The sequence below is a fragment of the Lotus japonicus genome, chromosome 2, assembly GCF_012489685.1.
Source record: "Lotus japonicus ecotype B-129 chromosome 2, LjGifu_v1.2".
Lineage (NCBI taxonomy): Eukaryota > Viridiplantae > Streptophyta > Magnoliopsida > Fabales > Fabaceae > Lotus > Lotus japonicus.
Genome location: NC_080042.1, coordinates 82,762,397 through 82,786,856, shown reverse-complemented (window position 1 = coordinate 82,786,856; position 24,460 = coordinate 82,762,397). Strand labels below are relative to the sequence as shown.

Genomic DNA, 24,460 nt, shown 5'->3' with positions numbered 1-24,460 from the left:
GTATTAATATATTTATACCAAATATAACTATAATAATATGTCATTTTACATAAAAGAAATACTCTTTTTTCTTTCTTTCTATTCAACCATGTTACTCTTTTCTCTTCTCTTTTTATCATATCAAATAACCTACGAAGTGTAAAGACCTCATGACAATGAATTGTTCACCAAATGAGATTTTACTAAATACAAGAGATTCAACCATCGGAGCGCTATAGAGAGTTAAGAGTCAAACCCATTGCTAAGGGTGTCAAGTGGAGTTGGATTATGGATTTGAATACTATAATCTCTTAGCAAAAACACCAACTTCAATATTGGAAACTTCGTAGAAAACAAAGACAAAGCAAACAACTTATTAGTACAAGTTACTGCTACCACTACACACAACACCTCCTCTCCACATTTTGATTTTCTGAGAAGAAACAGATTTATCCAACACAAACGTTGTTGTTCTTCGCGATGTTTCTTCTTCTACTTTTTCCTACACTCAAGCGTCTCAGCCGCCGGAATTTCCTCACCGCCGCCGCCGCCGTCATTCTGCTACTCTTCCCGGCAGCAAGCTCCGCCGCACCCTTGACTCACGTTCTGGGTCCCTTCAACCTCACCAACTTCAACTTATTCAACGTGGTGTCCAACGCGACGGTCAACCAAGGCGCACTCCAGATCACGCCGGACACCGCCGGCAGCAACTCGGTGGTCAGCCTCCCCAACAACTCCGGCAGAGTGCTCTTGAAGGAACCGTTCACTCTCTGGGAAGATGGCAAAAACGGGAAGCTCGCTTCCTTCAACACTTCCTTCCTCATCAACATCTTCCGCGTCAACAATGCCACTCCCGGCGAAGGCCTCGCCTTCCTCATCGCCCCTGACACCACCATCCCTGCCAACAGCTACGGCCGTTACCTCGGCCTCACCAACGCCTCCACCGACGGAAACTCCTCCAACCGCTTCATCGCCGTCGAGCTCGACACCGTGAAGCAGAGGTTCGACCCCGACGATAACCACCTCGGGCTTGACATCAACAGCGTCGTCTCCAACATCACCGTCCCCCTGACCCCGCTCGGTTTCCAGATCGCTCCAAACGGGACTCAATTCTTCGTAGTCTGGATCCAATACGACGGTGGCCGGAGGCGGATTGAAGTCTACATGGCGGAGCAGCCGTCGCCGTATGTTCCGGTGGTGGCGAAGCCGTTAAAGCCGTTGTTGAATTCGACTCTTGATCTGAAAGCTATAGTGAACCAGAAATCCTACTTCGGATTCTCTGCTTCAACAGGGGTCACCATTGAATTGAACTGTGTACTGAGATGGAACGTTTCGATTGATGATTTCAAAAAGAGTGATGGTGGAAACGGGTTGAAAATCGGTTTGGGTGTTGGGTTAGGTTTAGGGTTTGTGATTGTGGCGGTTATTGGTGGATTACTGTGGTGGATTAGGTTGAAGAAGAAGAGGGAAGATGGGTCTAATTCTCAGATTCTGGGGACTCTGAAGAGTCTTCCGGGGACGCCGAGAGAGTTCAGTTATGTCGAATTGAAGAAGGCGACGAACAATTTCGACGAGAAGCATAAGCTTGGACAAGGCGGTTATGGCGTTGTTTACCGAGGAATGTTGCCGAAGGAGAAGCTGGAAGTCGCGGTGAAGATGTTTTCCAGGGATAAGATGAAGAGTACTGATGATTTCTTGTCTGAACTCATCATCATCAATCGTCTCCGGCATAAGCATTTAGTCCGGTTACAAGGTTAGTTTCTTCATGGCAAATTTAGTTCGTCATCAATCATCAGAAGCTGCTCGCTCAAATTCAGTTCTATAATTGAATTGAGCGAGTAACTTCTGATGATTCTGGTGTCTCAAAATTGATTGATTGTGAGAACAAATTTTGCTTTTTAATTTAATTGCTTTCATTCATGATTGAATTGATTTGTTTTGATTCATGTTTCGCTTTCATTCAAGCTGAACTTTAGATCCAACAGTAGTTCCGTGCGGATCATGTGATTGATTACCTAGGAATGTTTGGAACGAATCTGTTGCATTAATTATTGATGCACATTGCTGAAGCTGACAATTTTGACCTGTCATGGGAATAGTTGGTGGTGGTATCCTATGAAATTACGAGACACCCCTCCTTATACATTCAATCATGTTCCAGGTCTATGTTTCGATTCACAGTGGAAAATTACAGTGAAATCAAAATCAGGGTGAACAGCTACAAACATTAGAGGATATTGTTTCTGTCAACCGTGATTTTAATTCACTGTATTTTCAACTGTGTATCAAAATATGCACTCAGTTTCGCAAAGCCAAAGACTATTTCAATTTTCAAGTGCTCTGGTCTTCAAAAGAAGAAGAAAAGATATTGTTTGTGCATGTCTGATCCAAACCATAGGTACTTTAGTTTGCTCTTTTTATGTTCGTGGGATTCGTTTAGTTTTGAAAGTGACGTTTTTTTCTTCCCTTTTGTCCATAGTCAATATTAACTTTTCTTTCTGACTTTTGGCACCATTTGAAAGATGATTGATTCCTTGAAGCTTCCTTGGCCCCTTTATCCCAATGAAGGCCTGAAAATTACCGATATATGCAATCTTTTACAAATCTGAGTTTCCAACATGATCTTACGATTAGGAAAGGAGAACCATTCATGATAAAATTAAAAACAATAAAATATCAATCTGGCCGGCCAGTGCTTCAGTAATCTTTTTACCGTAAGATAAAAGCCAGAAGTCATAATCTTCAATTAATATCATATTAGCAATGCATACCCATTTAGTTTGCCTTCACTTACAAGCATTGCCAACCAGTGTAATATTAATATAAAAGCTTTAGATTGTATTTGACTTTGGCTTGGCTCCTTTAACAAAATTACTAACAATTAGTGCAATGAGACTACCATGTGGTCAATGGTTATCTAATATGTTTGAATCAACTTCTATTTCCTCAAATAAGCTGCTCGCAGAAGCTTGTCCTCAGAATTGATTTAACTTTATAATAAATTACACAAGGATTTCCAAACATGTACACAGTTTATCTACCATTGCCTTCATGTTATATACACATCAATGTTTCATATATTTTTCACTTTAATAATTTGATAATTATTTGCAGGGTGGTGTCACAAAAATGGTGTATTGCTCTTAGTGTACGATTACATGCCCAATGGAAGCTTGGACAGCCACATTTTCTGTGAGGAAGGAGGGACCATCACGACCCCGCTAAGCTGGCCCTTAAGGTACAAGATCATATCAGGGGTGGCTTCTGCATTAAACTACCTGCACAATGAGTATGATCAGAAAGTGGTCCACAGGGACCTCAAGGCCAGCAACATCATGCTGGATTCCGAATTCAACGCAAAATTAGGCGACTTCGGCTTGGCCCGAGCACTCGAGAATGAGAAAATCTCATACACAGAGCTCGAAGGTGTGCACGGCACCATGGGATACATTGCGCCTGAGTGCTTCCACACAGGAAAAGCAACAAGGGAGTCAGACGTTTATGGCTTCGGAGCTGTGCTCTTAGAAGTAGCATGTGGTCAGAGGCCATGGACAAAGATTGAAGGGTACCAGTTTCTGGTGGATTGGGTGTGGCACTTGCACCGCGAAGGAAGGATATTGGAGGCGGTGGATCCAAGACTTGGGGATGAGTATGATGCGGAAGAGGCAGAGAGGATATTGAAATTAGGGCTAGCATGCTCTCATCCTATGGCTGGTGATAGACCTCAAATGCAAGCAATTGTTCAGATCTTATCTGGGTCAGTGCCTGTGCCTCATGTCCCTCCATTCAAGCCATCTTTTGTGTGGCCTGCTGTGGATCTTGCGAGCCTTGCAAGTACCTTTACTACAATGACTACTGAGTACACACCTATGAAAGGTGACACACAATCTTCTTCAGGGCATGTTGAGTACTTTGGCGACAGCTCTCCAGTCTAATAGCGTGTTTGGATCAACTTTACTTTCTTTGAAATCAATTCTGAAATTCATAAGCTACTCACATCAGCCTTTTCCTAGAACTGATCCTGATTTGAAATCAATTGTGCAAGAATTTCCAAACACGCACTAAGATTTCTTTTGCCAGCCTGCCTTTCCACCACTCATTCCAATTCATTTTCTTCTAAAGGGAAACTTCTTTTTGTTTCTTTTCTGTCTGCATCTTGGCCTGCCCTTCTCTTCTCCCAGTTAAATTTTCTTCCTCCCAAGAACTGGAAGAAATTTTCTGTAGACTTTTTACCTTTTTTTTCAATTTTAATTTGACTTGATTTATAAGTATAGATTTTGTTTTCTTCAAATTTTTATTGGAAAGAAATGGAATCAGTGTGTCTATGTATAAATTTTGACGAAATATGTAAGTTTCATCTTTGTGTTTGCATTCTTTCATTTCCCCCCTTCATTGTTAACTGAGGAAGTTAATGTTCAAAGACAAAAATTGGTTGACATATAAGTACCCATATGAAAGTTTTTTCTGTTCTTTTATATTATAATTATGAAGACAATTCAAAGAACATATCAAAATCTCTGATGTATCACAATGCTCATTCAGTAAGGGATCAACATCCATGAATAAATTCCAAGTTCTAATTAACAACTAGGCCAAGCGTAAGAGCTCAAGAGCTTCACCGGCGCGCATTTTCTTCGAGAGTCTGAGCTTCCTATAATCTTCATAATTGAAAGGCTGATATAAACGTGGGTGATCATGGTCCACCGCCTCTTCTGGAGCCTCTACATTTCCATTCTTTGGTGCTAACAAGAATGTTGCAATTGACAAACGTTTAGTGGCTTCCTTGCATTGTACACGATGCTTCACATTGCAAAACCTTCCATTGCTCCATGCCTGCATAATTTCATACTACAAAGTTAAGGCTTATTGCTTAAGTCCAAGTGAACTAGTTGATTACTCATTGTTACATGCTTACATGAGCAACATCTCCAAGATTTGCAAGAAGAGATCCAGGAAATGGAGGCACGGGCACAAATGAGCCAGAATCATTGTCCATCACTTCAAGGCCACCGACATTTTCATCGTCTTGAAGAATAGTTAGAAACCCTGAATCTGTATGCAGTTGAACTCCAAGTGACCCTATAGCTTCTGGGGTGAAGTTATATTTGTTTATTCTAAACTGGCATGGCCAGTCCTCAAAACCAGCACCTTGTATGCCTAGTGATTCAGCCATCTTTTGTCCTACTTTTGCTGCCAAATCATGAATTGCTTTGCCATATTTCTCCATTATTTGCCTGAGAACCAAACAAAACCAACCGTTCACACTTACAAATAAAACCACTAACTGAAGTTATCCCTTAGTGAGAACTGAAAACAACATAAAAGACATAAACTGTACTAATTATTAAAAAATGGTATGCAGATCGGTGTTAATCTAATACATTCCAGCTAGATTTAAAAGCAAAAATATCAATGCAAGCTGGTTAAAGTAAGAGTTCAAATTTTTCTTTAATTCTAAATATCACTCTATCAGTGGAGGATTATACAAATTTACTGTAACATCTGGGAATATAATTATAATCTCATACATTGTCAAATCAAATTAAAGTGATCTGAGTCAAATACATGTATAATGCATCCAAACAACAATAAGTAATTCCAAAAAGTAGAAGAATCAGATTTAGAGAGTGAAAAAACCTCTGATGGGGGGAGACATCAAGTTGAGAGCAGAAATCATGAACAGCTTGTGAGGAACCCAAGTCATAGAGGCCTAAAGCTTCATAGAGAGGATTGGCAGCACTTGGTGCCATGTAGCCACTGCCAGCAGCAACGTCTATGTTGCGCATCTTGATCTCCATAGGAAGGTCAAGCAAGGTTCCGATCACTGTCTTCATCTCTGCCATGAGGGTTGCAGGGATAGAGTGGTTGATGATCCTGAAGCAACCCCATTTTTCACATGCCTCTCTTAGCTTGTTGCACTCTACCTGATCTGAAATCTTCTCAAGGTCAACCACTGGAATAGTACTCTCATTCATCTTTCTGTATCTCTTGTTTATTTGTTCATCAATGAGAATGGGGTGAAGGGAGACAAAATGTTTCATAGAGTTGGGGAAAGGACAAAACTATTCACAACTTTTTTTTGTTTGGGGTACTGTATATTTGGTCTAGCTATGCAAAATGGAAAAAAATATATATATAAACTCCAAATTTACTTACAATAAAGATTGGTATACCAACTTTTCTTTTGACACCTGAGTTATGTTATATATGTGATGTGACAAGAAAAGGGGGAGATTGTGAGAAAAAATAATGTATATGAGTTTTATTATTGTTTTGTGATACACAAATTGCTGCTGATTTAGAATAGAGAAAAATAATTTTAACATAAAAGGAAAATTATAAACATGGTAGAGAGATGTAATTGAGAAAATATAAAGATAAAAAAAAAAGTTGAAATAAGATGAAATAAAAAAAATAGGGGTAATTAAGGGTGTTCATCGATTCGGATTGACCCGATTAACTCGACGATCCATACCAAATAAATGTAATTAGTTTGAATTTATTTGGTTAATCAATTCACTTCATCTTCAATCCGAGCCGAACCGATTGCAATCAGTTCGATTCTTAGATTTATTTTTTCAACCCAATTCAATTTGATCACCCGATTAATTTCTTTATCACCGGCAATCCAATTTATTTCTCTCTACCGGGCAACTTCTTTTTGTTTCTTTTTCTGTCTGCAAGTTGGGCTGCCCTTCTTCCAGTTAAATTTTCTTCCTCTCAAGAACGGGAAGAAAATTTCTGAAGACATTTTACCTTTTTTTTTTCCAATTTCAATTTGACATGATTTATAATTAAGTATAGATTTTGTTTTCTTCAAATTTTAATTGCAAAGAAATGGAATCAGTGTGTCTCTCTATGTATAAACTAATTGAGAAAGTTAATGATCAAAGACAAATTGGTTGACATCTAAGGACTCGTATGAAAGTTTTTCTGTTTTTTTAATTATAATTAAGAAGACAATTCAAACAACATATTAAAATCTTTGATATTGCACAATGGTCATTCAGTAGGGGATCAATATCCATGAATATATTCCAAGTCCCAATTAACAACTAGGCCAAGCGTAAGAGCTCAAGTGCTTCACCCGTGTACATTTTCTCTGAGAGTCTGAGCTTCCTATAATCTTCATAATTGAAAGGCTCATATAAACGTGGGTGATCATGGTCCACTACCTCTTCTGAGGCTTCAACTTTTCCATCCCTTGGTGGTAACATGAATGTAGCAATCGACAAACGTTTCGCGGCTTCCTTGCATTGTACACGGTGCTTCACATTGCAAAACCTTCCATTGCTCCATACCTGCATAATTTCATATTCCAAAGTTAAGGCTTATATAAGTCCCAGTGAATTAGGTAATTTCATATTCCAAACATACTTACATGAGCAACATCTCCGAGATTTGCAAGAAGGGATCCCGGAAATGGAGGCACAGGCACAAATGAGCTAGAATCATTGTCCATCACTTCAAGGCCACCGACATTTTCATCATCTTGGACAATTGTCAGGAACCCTGAATCTGTGTGTAGTTGAACTCCAAGTGACCCTATAGCTTCTTGGGTGAAGTTATATTTGTTAATCCTAAGCATGTATTGCCGGTCCTCAAAACCAGCACCTTGTATGCCTAGTGATTCAGCCATCTTTTGTCCTACTTTTGCTGCCAAATCATGAATTGCTTTGCCATATTTCTCCATTATTTGCCTGAGAACCAAACAAAGCCAACCGTTCACACTTATAAAAAAAGCGACTAACTGAAGTTATCCCTTAGTGAGAACTGAAATCAAAGCTAGATTTAAAAGCAAAAGTATCAATGTTAGCTAGTTAAAGTAAGAGTTCTAATTTTTCTGTAATTCTAAATATCACTCTATCAGTGAAGGATTATACAAATTTACAGTAACATCTGGGAATATAATCTCATACATTGTCAAAACTCAAAACAAGTTAAAGTGATCCGAGTCAAATACAAGATTAACATGTATAATGAATCCAAACAACAATAAGTAATTCAAAAAAGTAGAAGAATCCGATCCAGAGAGAGTGAAAAAACCTCTGATGGGGTGAGGCATCAAGTTGGGAGCAGAAATCCTGAACAGCTTGTGAGGAACCTAAGTCATAGAGGCCTAAAGCTTCATAGAGAGGGTTGGTAGCACTTGGTGGCATGTAGCCACTGCCAACAACAACGTCTATGTTGCGCATCTTGATCTCCATAGGAAGGTCAAGCAGAGTTTCGATCACCATCTTCATCTCTGCCATGAGAGTTGCTGTAATAGAGTGGTTGATGATCCTGAAACAACCCCAATTTTCACATGCTTCTCTTAGCTTGTTGAGCTCTACTTGATCTGAAATCTTCTCAAGGTCAATCACTGGAATAGTTTCCTTCATCTTTCTGTATCTCTTTTTTTATTTGTTCATACAGTGGTGCAAGACTGAAGGTAAAGGTAGGGGGGAAGTTGTACTTTTCAAGTTTTCAGCATATAGACATGTTTCGTGGGGCAAGGGACCAAGACAATCATAACTTTGAAGTTTGAACTTTCTACTGTGTTTGGGCATTGAATAATGAGTTATAATCCTGATTAGTACAAATGAAATGCAATTTCGTCTCTAATTATATCGTGATCTTAAGACAATTACTTTTTTGGCTTAAGCCTTACCACATCTAGCTTAATTAAGCCAAAATATTAGTTCAACCGTATGTAACTTTTTTGGCTTAACCACAACTGAATTTGGCTAAAATCATATTGGATAATGATAGATAATATCTGACTATATCTGAGGATGGTGTTAATGGGTGGTGATGGATGGTGGCAGCGGGGGTGGCGGCAGTAGTGATGGCGGTGATGGAGGGTGGGGTTGTTGCGGTGCTGTAGAGGTGGAAGTGGTGATACAGAGTGGTGGCGGCGGTGGAGGAAGGTGGTTGTGGCGATACAGGTGGTAGGTAGTGGTGGCAGCGACGGTGGTGGAGGGTGGGGGTGGCGGCGATCGTGGTAGTAGTAGTGGCGGCGACGGGGTGGTGACGATGACGGTAGTGGGGGTGACAGTTGATTAAATATTTTTAAGTAATTTATACATCATACTCTTATCTATAGGGTGAATTAAATAATTCATCATTTTAATGTATAAGAGTGGATTGATAAATAAGCTATATATTATATAATACAATGTGAGTATCAAATAATGAAGGGTTATTTATGCTCGGGATCCCTGAACTATAGTCAGAAATCGGTATAAGTCCCTCAACTAAATTTTTGTTGCTTTCCATCCTTTAACTTATAAAACCGTTTGGCTTCCATCCCTTTACCGGTTCCCATGGTGACATGGCATGCCAACTAGGAGGTAAGTGGTGACATGTCTTTAATTTTTTTTTCCACTTAACATTTATAATTATATTTTTTCCCCTCTTTTACTTTTCTTATACATAGAAAATTTTAAAGAAAAATAAACAACAAAAATAGTGTACACACAAGAGGCCATGTCAAGTTATTTTGCAATTAACGTAATTTGATTATTCCTTTTTTTCAAGAACAGATTCTTCCCCATTCCAGAATCATCTTCTTTCAAATCATCTTCTCCTCCATAAAAAAAACCAGAATCATCGACGATGTGGGCAAGAAGCTTCTTATTGGGTTTGTAGGTTTTGGTGTTGCGAGAAGCAAGATAAAGGAGGATGAAGGAACCTGGGTCTAGATTGTTGAGGTTTTTGAGAATATAGGTTTTGAGAATAAAAGTTCTTTTTTTATTATTATTATTCACAAGATTGGAATTTAGTGTGAAAATTTCTCCTTCTCATATCTGAAGAATAAAACTTCCCTTCCCACATCTTCTCTTCACCTTTTTTTTTTTTTTTCCTTTTGTGGGTATGAGGAACGAGTTTTTGATGGTTTAGGGATGCAGATGAAGGTTTGATGTTAGATTTGTTTTATCTATCTGGATTTTTTTTTTGTTGTTTCCAAATTTGTGGTTGCATTGGAGAGAAAGTTGGAGATGGATCACGGATTAATGAATTGATTAGGATTAAGAAATGATAATTTGTTTATTTTTATTTTTAAATTTTCTATGTATAAGAAATGGAAAAGAGGAAAAAAAAAAAAGAAAAATGTAATTATAAATATTAAGTGGGAAAAAAAACCAACATGTCAGCGATTACGTGTAACTTGGCATGTCATGTAAGCACTCTAGGATGGAAACAATCGATTTAATAAGTTTAAGGATGAAAACTAACGAAAATTTAGTTGAGGACGTACGTGAGCATAAATAACCCAATAATGAATAATTCTATAATATATTGTATAAGCTTATTTTATAACCCCGCTAAACGCAATGTTGGACGTATTGGCGAGCCCGTGGTAATATATAACTTTCAATGCTTCAATTAGGGGATTTCGGGAATTAGATTTCCCACCCCTGTTTTAGATTTTCCACCCCATTTAAAAGTGGGGAAAAACCAATATTGCCCCTCCGTGTTTTAGTCCGAAACTTCAACCTTCGGATCAGTACGAAACTTCATCCTTCGGATTAGTATGAAACTTCAACTTCCGGACACCTCTGACAGATTCTACCACCTTTTTCAGCACCATTACTCCATAGCTTCACCTACCTCACCACCATTATGGCCTGCATAAACTCCTCAACCACCCCCCATTTATGGCTGAACACACTGTTTGGATTGGTCCTCGTGTTATTACCAACTTTGATTTAACATACATAACAGAAGATTGATAATATGATTCATGTTTGTAATGTGTAACCATGTCTGTAACCATATTATTAGCAAGAATATTTTCCTTCAGTATTGTAACGAGGTCTGTTTGTCCCATATTATTGTCACTGCATTTTCACGTTTCTGTCTTTGTGACAGTATCTGGTTTGAAAGATCCGAATCTTGAAGTTTCATATTAATCCGGTTTTTCAACTCTCGGACGTCTAAAAAAGGGGGGTGGTAAATTTAATTATGAAGCAGTCCGAAACTTATAGTCCTGGATTGATCCGAAACTTAAAGTCCTGGATTGATCCGAAACTTAAAGTCCTGGATAGATTCGAAACTTAAAGTCCTGGATAACTCTTACCAAGCAGCAGAATGCAGTAAGTTAAGACCAAACCAAAAGGCATATTCATCAATTACAATCTCAACCACCACCACAATTACAAACCAAACATTTCAACCCAACAATTCGTTAGGCAAGTCCTCCAAGACGGCCACGACACCGATCATGTTATTTTAACTGTAACTAAAGAATCCGAACTTTTAACTCTCGGACTAGTCCAGAACATCAACCTCTAGACTGGTATGGAGGTTTAAGTCCCGGAGGGTAGTCCCGGCATTTTTTTAAAAAGGCTAGGGTGGCAATTCTAAAACAGGGGTGGGAAATCTAATTCCCTTCAATTAGTTAAACCAATTAGTTAAATCGAAACTTGATTTCAATCCTCAACAGTGAAAGGACGTGTTCATATGAATTCAATCTAGTCTCATAGTGGGTTGAAGTTGAACCAATTCACACAGATGGGTTTACCAAGGTTCGGTCGTCCCAAGAACGACGACGAATCGAGCTCAAACCTCTTCGTCGCCAATTGCGGCCCAGCGGTGGGGCATTCCGATCACGAAATTGCTTCTGTGTTCTCCAAATTCGGCGAGTTGAACGGAGTTTATGCCGCAGATGACAGCGGCACGCGTGTCATTGTGTCGTTTTCCGATCAGGGTTCTGCTCAATCTGCATTGAAGGCATTGCATGGACAACCATGTCATGAACTTGGTGGTCGAACCTTGCATATTCGTTATTCTGTGCTTCAGCCAAATCATCAGGTACTGGTGTAAATGGGTTCGTGTTTTTGGCCCCGTTTCGAAAAACAGCTTAATTAAGCGCGCTTATTCATAAAAAATTTATTGAAATAAATTGAAAATAAGCTATATATAAGCATCAGCTATACTCATGAGTAGCTTATAAAAATAAAATAAGCTGTTTGCATAAGCTCTCTCAAACACTTATACAAGCGCTTATGATATCAGATAAGCTCTTCCAAACGGGCCTTTATCATGTTTATGGTTATTTACTCATGAGTTTACATTGTTTGTTTAGGATCATGTTAAGGATTTGGTTCCTGTGTCTATCACTGCTTCTGATCTGAATATTCCAGGTGTTTACCTTGTGCATGACTTCATTACTGCTCAAGAAGAAGAGGTTTTCATGTTTGCATTTTTCTTGCATTCCTCTGTTTCAAATGAATATTTAGTTATTTACCTGTTTTTGAACTTCATTATATAATGTTGGCAATGACATGGTTCATCTTTTTCAGGAATTGCTTCAAGCTGTTGACTGTAGGCCTTGGAATAGCCTCGCAAAAAGAAGGGTGCAACACTATGGTTATGAGTTTCGTTACGACGTAAGTTTCAATGATTATTGGGGTTTTCGCAAATCGCAATATTCGTGGGTTTCTTTCAGTTGTGCCTAAATTAATGGGAAGTCCAACCTTTTTCGAAATGACTCTTTAAATGCAACTGGCAATCTTAATGATAACAAATAGGTTGCTGAGTAATGTGATAATATTGATTAATCCAGACTCTCATTTCTACTTTATTTGGCTGTGTAGACTAGGAATGTTAATACCAAGCATCGCTTAGGAGAGCTTCCATCATTTGTTTCTCCGGTACTTGAAAGAATTTCATCGTGTCCGACTTTCAAGAATACTGATGATAGTATAGTTTTGGACCAACTTACGGTATGCTCAGTTGCTCACTTGCTGCTGTACTTCAAATTTCAATCGAATAAGGAATTTTTTTTGTGATTTTGTATTAGTACTTGAGCACCCTCTGATACTGTCTGATACTTTCAGTTTCAGATGTAAGCATTGTTTATTTATGTTTGTTGTTTTGAGTTTGAATGTTGCTATGTTATAGGTAAATGAGTACCCACCTGGAGTGGGTTTGTCCCCTCATATAGACACCCACTCTGCATTTGAAGATTTAATTTTCAGCCTTTCATTATCAGGGCCTTGTATAATGGAGTTTAGAAAATATGAAAATGGTGGTTGGTTTTCTAGAGATGGCTCAAGTACTGTCACAAAAGTTGAAAGTCCTGAAGATGATTCGAATTTTATAAGGAGGGTTATCTATCTTCCCCCTCGATCTTTGCTACTCTTGTCTGGAGAAGCACGTTATGCATGGCATCATTACATTCCACACCACAAGGTTAATGTTTTAGAAATGGTTATGGTCCCCCCCCCCCCCCCCCCACACACACACACACGCTGAAAGTAATTTTTACATTTCAGGTCCTATTTTGCTATTGTGGTCTTACAGTTGTTTTTCATCATTTTAAGATTTTACTTAAGAATAACAACGCTGTTAAAATCTTATAAACTAAAAAGCATTAGAGTGCAGGAGAAAAATCTTCTTTTTGTTCATGAGCTTGCTGATTTTTTTATATAAAATTGGCAAAATAAACCATTTTTCTGGAAGATAAAGTTCTGTATCTAAGATATGAAGATTCATTATATGCTTTCTGTTTCTTTTTCTTTTTCTGTTATAAGACAGTTTGTATTTCTTTATGCTGCCTTGCACATTGAGCACTTCAAGTGTCATTGCTTGATTTTAATTAGGGTACATTTTAAATCCAAAGCATGTCTATGTGATGGACTTATAATCTTGTTCAAGTTAAGATATTTGCTACAACATTTAATCCCATCAGTTTGTAGCTCTATTGATTTGTTCTGTGATAAGGAAGCTTGCTGTTCTAATTTCCAACATTTTAATGAGAAATTTAGTGTATTCAATTATTAGCAGAAATCTCAGGTTGTATTGACATATGTTTGCACCTAAATATATTTTCTCCACCTACAGATAGACAAGGTGAATGGAAGAGTCATCAGAAGGGCTTCAAGAAGGGTATCTTTCACATTTCGTAAGGTGTGTGAATGTCATGGTTTTTTATGCTGGTCTGCCTATAGAAACCATATTAAACCCCTTCATATATTTATTTTTAGTGATTCAGTATCTAGTTGTTCAGCCCAACTGAAAATAAAATAAAATATTAGCATTATCATCAGTGTAGGTTGTTTCAGTAGCTGCTGCATCTGCTTTCATGACTCATGAACTCTATTTGATATTATGGCTTTTCATACCATATGTACTTTTCAGTCTACTTAAATTTTGTTTTCTTCTATTTTAGTTAATATTAGCAGTTGATATATGTAAACTGCAACAGTCCAGTACAATATCCTTTAAATCCAATAATTTTGAAAAATGGAAACATCCGATTTACAAACTCCTTTAGAACAAGTAATATGCTCAAGTGTTCATCTACTGATTTGTGAATGTACCAACTAACTTAAAAGCATAATTATTGTGTGACATCACATGAATTGTTTTATTGGTCTAACATGTTCCTAAGCTATACCCTTTATGAATGGCAAGCTCAACCGTGCATTTTGTTAAATTCTCTGTGATTTTTTGCTGTTCTGGTTTTTGTCTCCTATGGAGAATAAGCTGCTGGTTTATGGGTGATGCTGATTTGTTGATAGGTTGCTGGTTTTTTTACAGTCTTTCACTGGTGGATATCAAGTCTTGTTTCGGCTGGAATATTACTAGCATAGCTTTCTATATTTTTTGACATTTAGTAGTGCTGTAGCTTGTTGTACACTTGTACCATCTGTTTTGGTTGGTGCACAGCCTCCTTGTGAGCTTTAGTGCGTTTCACTGTTCTTTTTTCCTAGTTAGCTTTTGGATAATTTTCTGTTTCTTCTCTTTGTAAATGGTTGGAGTACCCATAGTACTCCCTTTCTATATCAATTTTGGCTTATCTAAAAAAAAACATGTTCCTAAGCTAGAGTCGTTTGTGCTGGAACGTTGACAATGCATAGACTCACTTACCTTATCATGAACTTCAATGTTTTATTTACAATAAGGATCTAACGCTAAAGTCAATAGAGACTGTGGTTCAGTGGTTCCATTTTGAGAGAGTGAAAAGAAAAGCATAATTTGAAAACCGTGTTTGGACTTTCAACTACACCAGAATCAATTTTATAGTGTGTAATAAATATAAAGATATAACTTCCCTAGTTACTATATTTTCATGAATCATGATATAATGAACCTAGACTTTTGCACAATAATATACATTTCTGACTGTTGAAATCTTAAGAGATGTCACTGTCAGTGACTGCAATCTGCAATTATTCACTTATAGTATTAATTAATAAAGAATTGTTTGTTCCAAGAAGTTTCTTTGCTGTGTAAAATTTCTCATGTTAAAATAACTTCTTGTGTGTACCAGGTTAGGGAAGGTTTATGCAAATGTGAATTCCCTCAGTATTGTGACTCTCAAAGATGAGTTTTCTCCAAGATGGCAATGAGAAGGTTTGAAAACACACCAAATATCTCTGTTCTTGAGAGTTTCAATGAGCATAACCTGAGGTGTGTTCTGCTTTTATTAGTTGTTTCTTGATACTATAGTGCCGTATTTTATAATGGTGTGTGTTTGCTGTTGAGTATTAGATTAGGAAGCTTTAAATTGATAGTTTTAGACTTTACAGTGGTTTTTATCCTCTATAGCCGATTAAATAATCAACCATTTCTCCACAACCACATCTTTAGCTTCCAAATAGTTCTGTTCTCATAATCCTGTTCTCTTTCAACTTCCAAGGTTCCTTTATTTCTATTTCTATACAAATCGGAATTGGAATTTGGCTCTAGATACTATTCGAACTCATCCTAGCTATTAGCTTGAGCAGCAGGACAGTGGATTGGGTGGTTCAGTGGTTGACTGAAGGGGATACAAAATTGAAATAAACTCCCTTCACGGCTTCACCTCATTATATTTTTAGGATTATATCAATGTGTTAAAAATCCAGAAAAATCTTCTATTAAATTTAATTTTAATGGAAAACAATTGAGGATCATTTTACAATTTTAGAAACTTTGATTATCCATGAGTCTCTCTGACACTCCTGCCCAGTGTGCAAAATTGTTCATGACAGTCAAGTTTCTCATTTTAATCATACACCGCCAGTATACAGTGGGAACCTGCACGTTGGCATCCTTTAAAGCCTCAATTTATTAATTTAGAGAGCAGGATAAGATTTCCAGTACATGGGTCATGCTAAAAAGGTCGACATTAAAATGAGACTTATAAGTTTTAATTGTTGGCAAATTGGAAATTGTTATAATCTTCAACCTCAATTTGGTTTTGACACTATGGTTTTGAGCACATGGATATTGTCGGTAATATTAGTATTCAAAATTATGATGACATTGATAGATTACATACAGACACTGATAAAAGTTTTATATTAAATATGCAAGTGTTGGTTTATGTTATCCTTTTTCTGTTTCAATTTCATGGAATTCATGCAATCCCTTTCTTCACACTGTTCTCCAATGTGAGCTTTAGTGATTTTTAAAGATTATGCAGTGAGTGAATTAGAAAATAATAACAGACATTTATAATACACTTTTACATTATGCAGGGTTCTAACTAGCTTTACATGCATGTCTTGAAGGTTTGGTGGATTCTTCAATAAGATCGTTGGACAATGTTGTCGCCTGTAACAAAAGAAAATTTGAACTGGAAATGCTTAATGAGATCAATCAAGATTTCATGTTGGCAGCCCAAATAACATGAAATTGGTCCCAGGTTAACTTTGAAGTGATTTGAACTCTAAAAGTAGTTGGGGAGCTCTAGCTTTGTGGCTTTATGGATACTCTGCAGTTCTCTTATCTCGGAAATTATACCAATCCTATTTATATTTTTTGGTATGTAACAGTTTAGTTTTTTAGTTTGTTTTCTATGTGTCGTTCAATTTGACGAAATAAGCAACTACAATGACAGGGGCAAAGTGAACGTTATCATCAAATATTATGAAGCAATGTTATAAATTATAGTAATTTGAGAATAAAATGTAACTTTTGTGAGTATTATTATTTGGTAACATCATCTAAAATAGTTTGAAATTTAGTGAGGGATGATCATGATAGGATATAAATAATAGGATGAAGATAACATCGTGTTAGAGAGGGGAAACACATCACATGCATTTAATGTTAATCCACTCTATTTGTATCATGGTGATAGTAAAAATCGAAAACATAAAATGAGTGAAAGTTATGCTTATGTGGCTGCCACATAGCAAAATAAAAGTCAGTGTAAGAGATTATGGTTTGGTCATACAAGGCTTGCCTCGACTAATTTATCTGTTTTTTTTTATTATAAAATTTCTACTCGCAAAGACATCTTCAGGTATGGTTAAATGAGTGATAGTCCTACATGATATTCATTTCACAATTTGAACTTAAGGAACGCCTTTACTATAGAGAAAGGTGATAAATAGCAAACATAGTGAATAGTGAATAGGAATGGCTAAAATGAACTTCTATAAATATAAGATTTGATCCCTGTGCGGTTTTAAACTCATTTAAAAATCAATTTTAATATAATTTTAGTATTTTTTTATTTTTTTTTAATTAGAAGCAATATATTTAAAAGTATGATAATTTGATGATGTCGTGCGGAGATTAGAAAACACTAATATCTACATAGTCGATATTTATTTGTCTTGAAACTACACGGTTACAAGATATCATGAAGAAGAACGAACATGAAAATACTTTCATGTAAAAGTTAATAGAAAAATAAATTCATAAAAATTCTCTACTTTAGGAATAACATCATGTTAAAAGTGTATTACATAATATAGTTTGCTTAAAAATACAATAGCAATCCTCTCCGTGAAACGAGCCCCTATTGATCCGAATCAAGATTAGTTTATTGGCTTAATTGCAGTTTTGCTCCCTCATCTTACACATATGTGTGATTTGACTCCCTCATATTTAAAACGAGCGATTTTGGTCCCTAACATTCTAATTTGTGCAAATTTGGTTCGTCCGTTAGTAAGCCGTTAAAAGGTTGACGGAGTTGGCTGACGTGGCGTGCTATTTGCACCCATTTTTCCTATTTACACCTGCATTCCTGAATTTTAATAGATAAATTGTAAAAATCCTAATTTGTTTAACTTAAATCTTAATTAAATTATTAATCTCCATCAAGAACAAGAACAACAACAGCAATTCCAGAAACAAAATTGGCCATTTTCTTTAACCAATCAGCAACTCCATCAAGAATTACTTTCTCCCTGATTCATCTTCCACCTTCACCAAAACAACCCACACAAATTTAATCATCTAAATAAAAAAAGAACGACAATAGGCAACTCTTAAAACTTAATCTTCTAAACAATGAACCAAGATAAATGGTCTAATTAAACTATAATCAAGGAAATTAGACCAAACAATACGCAGTAGTGAGGGTCCTAGAACTTCAACCCATAACCCAATCGATTATCAAGTGTCATGCTTTATCTTTATTTCCAAAATCCCGTTCTGAAAGGCGATGCTAGCATCTACTTAACAGCTCTTAACACCTACCATGGATCTAGCCTCTCCATCATCCCCATCGCGACACCAACCTTGGATCTGGCCGCCGTTCGGGCTTTGCCTCGATCTCCCCCCTTTGTCGCGGCTTCTTCAGGCGCCATCCTTGTCGAAGCTCGTCGATCGTTCCTCCGGCAATCCCGTGATCAAGAACGCATCCTCCACGCTCTCACCTTCTCGTTCTCATGGATGGCTCTTTCTTATCTTTTTCTATCCCTTTCTTCTTTTTCAGACACAAGAATGAGTAAAGGTTAAATTTTTATCAACGAAGAAAAGGGAAAGAGGAAGTAGGAATATGAAGAACAGGTTCCTTTCATCAAGAAGAGCCTTCAATCTTGAGAAAAACTCTCACCAATATTCCAGGAGGAAGATGAAGAACAGGTTAGAGGGAGGGAGAAAGTGAAGAAGAAAAATCCAGAAAGTTTAGGGTTCTTTCAAAAAAAATCTTTTTTAGTTTTTAGTTTTTATTATTTATTATTTTATTTATTTATTGAACTGGCATCCAAGTGGCTTAATATTCAGAGCCACGTCATTAACAAAGGCTAGCTCAGCAACTTCCGTTAGAATTTGGATGACAAATTAACGGACGGACCAAATTTACACAAATTAGAACGTTAGAGACCAAAATCGCTCATTTTGAACATGAGGGAGTCAAATCACACATAGGTGATAGATGAGGGAGCAAAACTGCAATTAAGCCTAGTTTATTTTACTGTGTGAAAACGAACTCGCATAATCACGTTCATGAAGAATCTTTTCTCTTTTTTCACAGTAAATTAAATCAACTATTGTTTATTAGCCGTCATTAAACCAGTTCCTGATATGTTTTGCAAAATTTAAAATTTGGTTAAATAATCTTTTTATTAGTTGTTTATTTGTACGAATTTCAATATATGCAACAAGGGTTTCAATTTAAGACTTTTTATCCACTTTGCTCATCATTTCAGACTCTTCTATTTCATTTGTTCTTTATTATATTTTTAATAATCAAGGTATTGATTTATGTACAATACAATAGACATATTTCCCGTGCGAAACACTAGTAAAAAGAGTGACGTGACAAATATTAGGTTTCACTGCATTCTTTTTTTTTTTTTGTTCCTTTCGCCACCCGTCTCCACGAGGAAAGGGAGCCCACATGATTAATCTAGCTCAGGATATGGTAGTGCCCCTGATCACAAAGGTATTATTTTAGACCTCATAGGAGATCAAACCCGGGCCGGAAGCCTGGGCAAAATCCCTTAAAAAAATGCACATTCACCACTTGTGACATCCTTGTGGTTTCCACTGCATTCTTTGAAAACGAGAATATTCTCTTGCAAATACATTCATTACATGGATCAAAATTTTTTGGTTATTAATTTAATTAAAGAAAACTGATTTTGATCTTGATGATAAAATCAATTAACTATCCTAGAAGCTTAATAGTTACTATAAATTTCAATTAGACTAATATATTTTACTATGATTATCATGACCGCCAATAATGTAACAAAATATAATGATGGAAATAATAACTGACAACTGAACAACCAATTTATATCTTCGATGCGACTTTCAGAGAGAATTTGTTCAACAACCGATCACAAGCAAGCTTGTTCAGTACATGATGAAAGGATTTCTTCTAAGAATACATTCAGATATTGCCAAAATTCCGACTCACTTTGGGCGGGATGAAGCAAAAGGGCAATTAGTGTTATCTGGTATAGCAGAAATGCTTTGATATTCAAGAATGAAGATTTTGTTATTCAAAAGGTGGTAGACTTGATACACAAGTCTTGGTCCTGGTTGAAAGCTAAGATAAAGGAATTCTCCTACTCTTTGATTGAATGGCAATCTCATCCGTCGTTGTGCTTGGAGGTTATTTGATGTTATTCTTAGCTGGTTTAGTCAGTTACTGTCAAAGGCTGTTCTGATTTTTCTGGTTTATTTTCTCTGCTCTGTTTTGCATTTATTTTTCTGCTTCCTTTACTTCTCTTGTATTAAGGGTTGGGGCACCCCTTGTGCCCCCTTTTAATGCAATTCTTTGGTTTATCCAAAAAAAAGTGTTGAGTGTTAACTCTGAAAACAACTGGTTACAGAATTTATTTCAACTCTTTTTGATAGCATTACGCCGAAGATCAATAACATAATCCTGGTTGCTAAAACCTCCACGGTTGCTAGATGCATCATAAAAAAGCTCAAGTTGAATCCTTTCACAGATCAGGAGATAAATTAGGAATTAGAAAGATGGTCTCAACCAACATCACTTTCTAATCTCCAGATATGAACAATGGTTTCAGCAATGAAAAATACAATAAAAAACCTCTAAAACCCTAAAACTTATATGTAGATTTCAGTCCACCGGTTTTACATGAACAGTCATGCCTGTCAAACTGATCCTCCTACCCACACGTACAGCGCTATAAACTTAGCTCACAAGATGATTGATTGGTCGCATCAATCAACAGAGCAAATATTACAAGAGCTCTTTTACACAGCCAATGTGTGCTACTTAGATATGATAAAACAAAATCACACTCAAATCTAATCAAATGATTTCTTATCATTGTTTACCAATTCTACCAAACTGTAAAAGGTATATAGATGGTCTCAAAACATGTAAAATAAAATTAAAATCATAACTTGTTCGATGAGTATTAAGAACAACCACAAAAGTCTTGTCTTATCCCACTAAGTGAGGCCGGCTAAAAAGGGTGATCCATTTGTGCTCTGGGGTGTAAGCTGGATTCACATTAAAAAGACTTATTCAAACTTAATTAAAAAGGGTTAATCCTCTAATTGGTCCCTGTGGTTGTGTGGCCGTCTGAAATTAGTCCCTCCTGTAAAATCTAAGTCCTCGCGTTTGAAAAAGTGTGTGTAGCAGGTCCTCGCCGGAGGGACTAATTTCCACACACTTTTCAAACGCGAGGACTTAGATTTTACGGGAGGGACTAATTTCAGACGACCACACAACCACAGGGACCAATTAGAGGATTATCCCAATTAAAAAAGGTCAAACTTACAACTCAAATTTGAAATTCAAACAGCTACTTAGACATAATCTCCAACACGCATGAAATTCTCTAAACTCATTAAATTCTTTTTCAGTAGCACGACTTGCAGTGGTCCTCAAAAGAGCTTTCTTGAACGAATTGAACTTCACAAAAACAGACAAACCAACCAAGATATATAAGAAAGAAAGAAAACCTGAAATTAATTAATTAATTTAACTCAATATGATTTAGGGTTTACCTTTAGGATCAATAGAGATGTGTTGGAAAGGGAGTGTTGTCTTCATCAGCATAGAAGAAACAAAACCAGCCAAGATATATAAGAAAGAAAGAAAGAAAACATAAAATTAATTAAACTCAAAATATGATTTAGGGTTTGTACCTTTATCTTCTGGCATATCATAGTCTCTGTAGATTATGATTTCTTCAAAGGATACTTTATTATTCATCGGCTCGTCATATTGGTGCAGCTCATATTTTTCACAAAACTCCTCAAATTCGTCTTCGGTTTGATCAGCCAAACTCGGATAAGTCAGAGCACCTGGGATTGGGTTGTAAGGGGTGTTAACAAGATTACTCTGGAAGACTTGGAACCTCCATTGTTTCTCCTCGTCGTTAGGGTATTCTTTTCTTTGCACTTTGCACTAGATTCTGAAAGCCTCCTCATGGGTAAGTTCAATCGCTTCAACAATTACAACAACAAAAACAAACAAATCAGGCAAGATATATAAGAAAGAAAAAGGAAAACATGAAATCAAGATGTAGAAACATGACCAGGCAAGATATATAAGAAAGAAAGAAAACATGAAAATATGATTTAGGGTTTGTACCGGAATTGAATTTCTTTAACGGTGAAGCAAAATCCTCGACTAATGAAAAGAAAACAAGAAATCCATTGTAATTAAATTAGAGGTATCGTGCTTTGGTTTACGGTGGTTTGTACCTGAATCGTGGCTGGAAACGCAGGCGCGAGGCGTCATCGTCATCGCTATCAGATGGTTGTTGCGGCGGTTGAGAAAGGAGAGGAGAGGGTAGGGTTGAGAGAGGAAAGTATGAGTAGTTTTAAATCAACCTAGCACTTCAAGCACCATTATGGGCAATCCAGTCCGCGACCTGATTACAGTCCCTAGAGATCCAACTCAGCTCCACAATCCAATTTATACTGAGCTTCGCATTAATCTGATGCAGAGACACTCTCCTCATCCATTAAAGCTTCCATTAATTCCTTACCATCATCCAGCGCCAAAGCTTCACCGACTAGAGGGTTCCCACCCATCGCATGCGCGGGTTGGGCTTTTTCAAGGATAGAATATGAGAATAGGGCCTTTGTTGCCGGCAATAGTCAGAAATTCAATCTACTCCTCTTGATTGCCCTGATTCAATGCCAAATAATTTCCTGTGGCTAACATATAGTATTCATCTCTACTGGGTGATAAATAACGGTGCCCACTAGGGTGGGCAACTTTTTTTTTTGGTTCACCCATGGACCATCATTTACCACCGTCGGATCTTGGAATATAAGAATATTCTTTAGATTGATGGTCAAGATTAAATTTCTACTAAAAGGGTATAATTGTAATCTCACCATAATGACCTTTTGTTTCTGTTTTGAAGAATTCAGTCATAATCTCCATAGCCCCATCTGAGAACAAGAATCACCCATCACCCATTTTCTCCAAAAGTTAAAATCTTTACAAATAAATGAATGTTTCAGGCATGATTTTAGCTTCTAATCACAATCTCAAAAGTTGAACCTATAGGTCTTACATAGCAATCCTCGTGAATACAAGAAAAAGAGTTGAACTTGGAATCTCAATGAGTGTGTGTGCTTTTTCAAAGATGTTGCAGACAGGAACACGCACCATGTTAACATCAAAAGTGTGGCATGCGAGATTTATAGGACTTGTTTGGTTTCTTCAAATTCGTGGATTCACAAAGTTGAAAAATCAAACCTTTTGAGTAAATCTTCACTAATATATCACAGTGACAACAATCAGTTCATTATTTTCAATTTCATATTAATTGTTGCAGCTTGACAGAGAAACAGACTAACTAAACCCAGAACCCAACCAACCAAAACCCCCATGAAATCAGTCCACTTTCTTCATAAGCACATTCGAAAGAATCGCCGATTCAAACGGCGCAAGAAGTTGCTGATGAAGGCAAGGTTTCTTCAGCGGTTGAAGAAACACCGACTCAGGAAGCCTCGATTGTGAGGTGGTGAAGGTAGTTCCAGTTGTGGAACCGTCGATTCAGGCGATGTGGACACCGTTCATGAGACGGTGAAGGAAGAAGGAGGTTGTGGAGGAGAGGAGGATCCCGAATCTGGAGGATGGCGAATTTCAGATTCAGATGGGTTAGAGATTGGTTGGTGATGGTGAAAGGAGATAAGCCACAGAGGATTCAATTGATTTTGGGATTTTTTTAATATATATTTAATTATTGCAAAATTACCTAAAACACCTTGGTCCATGGGATGGACCAAAAAGAAAGTTACCCACCCTAGTGGGCACCATAAATAACGCATGTGTATTCTTTTTGATCTCTCATAAATTTCATAAAATGGACTTTCAATGGACCCCCAACGACCAATCCTCACATGAATTGCGAGGGATCCAATAAGTCCAACATTGATTCCCTCAGAGGTGTCAATTGGACACATAATGTTTAATCGAAAGCTCTGTCATCCTTCCCCATACCAACAACAACCTTGAGTCATCTATTGATTGAGGAACCGTACCTGTCACGTTGAACCATGTATGTCAACGGTGAAAGTCAAGTAAAGCAGAAGGCAAAAGAAAGACAGAAGCGGAGGGCCTGCCTGACGACGCCCAAGGAGGCTCCCGTGAAAGGAACTACCATGGAAGGAAGTAGCACTTCTTTCGAATTTCTCGTATTGTTTTTCGTGGATTAGCATCTCGAGGTCCTTTGATGGGCATAAAGAAATCGTTTTGGTAGCAACCGCCAAACCAATAGAACAAGGGTTAGCTCTGCAGCTGGTCCACAAGCAAGGTAAGTAGGTCCATTACCGGCCGGCTCCCGACCGAAAAGACCTAACGGAGTAATCCCTTATC

General features: G+C 37.3%; 4 protein-coding genes across 9 annotated transcripts; 2 read left to right on the top strand and 2 right to left on the bottom strand.

Moving 5' to 3' along the window:
- The first annotated feature begins 232 nt into the window (after nt 1-232).
- LOC130740326 (probable L-type lectin-domain containing receptor kinase S.5) lies at nt 233-4,350 on the top strand. The gene is made up of 2 exons (XM_057592891.1): nt 233-1,732; nt 3,094-4,350. Exons 1-2 carry the CDS (start codon nt 460-462, stop codon nt 3,912-3,914), a joined length of 2,094 nt encoding a protein of 697 aa, XP_057448874.1. The 5' UTR covers nt 233-459; the 3' UTR covers nt 3,915-4,350.
- Nucleotides 4,351-4,423: 73 nt separating this feature from the next.
- Nucleotides 4,424-6,075, bottom strand: LOC130740327 (2-oxoglutarate-dependent dioxygenase DAO-like). Its single transcript, XM_057592892.1, has 3 exons — nt 5,617-6,075; nt 4,895-5,213; nt 4,424-4,812 (listed from the first exon to the last, which is right to left on the bottom strand). The coding sequence occupies exons 1-3, from the start codon at nt 6,018-6,020 to the stop codon at nt 4,567-4,569; spliced, it is 969 nt and encodes a 322-aa protein (XP_057448875.1). The 5' UTR covers nt 6,021-6,075; the 3' UTR covers nt 4,424-4,566.
- An 821-nt stretch (nt 6,076-6,896) lies between these two features.
- On the bottom strand, nt 6,897-8,499 carry LOC130735784 (2-oxoglutarate-dependent dioxygenase DAO-like). Its single transcript, XM_057587681.1, has 3 exons — nt 8,026-8,499; nt 7,361-7,679; nt 6,897-7,280 (listed from the first exon to the last, which is right to left on the bottom strand). Exons 1-3 carry the CDS (start codon nt 8,358-8,360, stop codon nt 7,035-7,037), a joined length of 900 nt encoding a protein of 299 aa, XP_057443664.1. The 5' UTR covers nt 8,361-8,499; the 3' UTR covers nt 6,897-7,034.
- Nucleotides 8,500-11,343: 2,844 nt separating this feature from the next.
- LOC130740325 (alkylated DNA repair protein ALKBH8 homolog) lies at nt 11,344-16,884 on the top strand. Of its 6 annotated transcripts, none has more exons than XM_057592888.1 (8): nt 11,344-11,775; nt 12,050-12,151; nt 12,267-12,353; nt 12,561-12,689; nt 12,868-13,158; nt 13,810-13,875; nt 15,242-15,324; nt 16,434-16,884. In XM_057592888.1, exons 1-7 carry the CDS (start codon nt 11,476-11,478, stop codon nt 15,296-15,298), a joined length of 1,032 nt encoding a protein of 343 aa, XP_057448871.1. In that variant the 5' UTR covers nt 11,344-11,475; the 3' UTR covers nt 15,299-15,324; nt 16,434-16,884. The 6 variants fall into 6 exon arrangements, 3 of the variants coding, with proteins under 3 accessions (XP_057448871.1, XP_057448873.1, XP_057448872.1); XM_057592889.1 differs by having other exon boundaries at nt 11,345-11,775; nt 16,467-16,884; XR_009020105.1 differs by having other exon boundaries at nt 11,347-11,775; nt 15,242-15,381.
- Nucleotides 16,885-24,460: the final 7,576 nt, after the last annotated feature.

Coding starts and splice junctions, on each gene's coding strand:
- LOC130735784 (XM_057587681.1), bottom strand. CDS start 8,360: ATGAAGGAAACTATTCCAGTGATTGACCTTGAGAAGATTTCAGATCAA. Junction 7,680..8,025: donor GATGCCTCACCCCATCAGAG/GTTTTTTCACTC, acceptor TTTGGTTCTCAG/GCAAATAATGGAGAAATATG. Junction 7,281..7,360: donor ATCTCGGAGATGTTGCTCAT/GTAAGTATGTTT, acceptor GAAATTATGCAG/GTATGGAGCAATGGAAGGTT.
- LOC130740327 (XM_057592892.1), bottom strand. CDS start 6,020: ATGAAACATTTTGTCTCCCTTCACCCCATTCTCATTGATGAACAAATA. Junction 5,214..5,616: donor GATGTCTCCCCCCATCAGAG/GTTTTTTCACTC, acceptor TTTGGTTCTCAG/GCAAATAATGGAGAAATATG. Junction 4,813..4,894: donor ATCTTGGAGATGTTGCTCAT/GTAAGCATGTAA, acceptor GAAATTATGCAG/GCATGGAGCAATGGAAGGTT.
- LOC130740326 (XM_057592891.1), top strand. CDS start 460: ATGTTTCTTCTTCTACTTTTTCCTACACTCAAGCGTCTCAGCCGCCGG. Junction 1,733..3,093: donor GCATTTAGTCCGGTTACAAG/GTTAGTTTCTTC, acceptor AATTATTTGCAG/GGTGGTGTCACAAAAATGGT.
- LOC130740325 (XM_057592888.1), top strand. CDS start 11,476: ATGGGTTTACCAAGGTTCGGTCGTCCCAAGAACGACGACGAATCGAGC. Junction 12,354..12,560: donor GTTATGAGTTTCGTTACGAC/GTAAGTTTCAAT, acceptor TTGGCTGTGTAG/ACTAGGAATGTTAATACCAA. Junction 12,690..12,867: donor TAGTTTTGGACCAACTTACG/GTATGCTCAGTT, acceptor GCTATGTTATAG/GTAAATGAGTACCCACCTGG.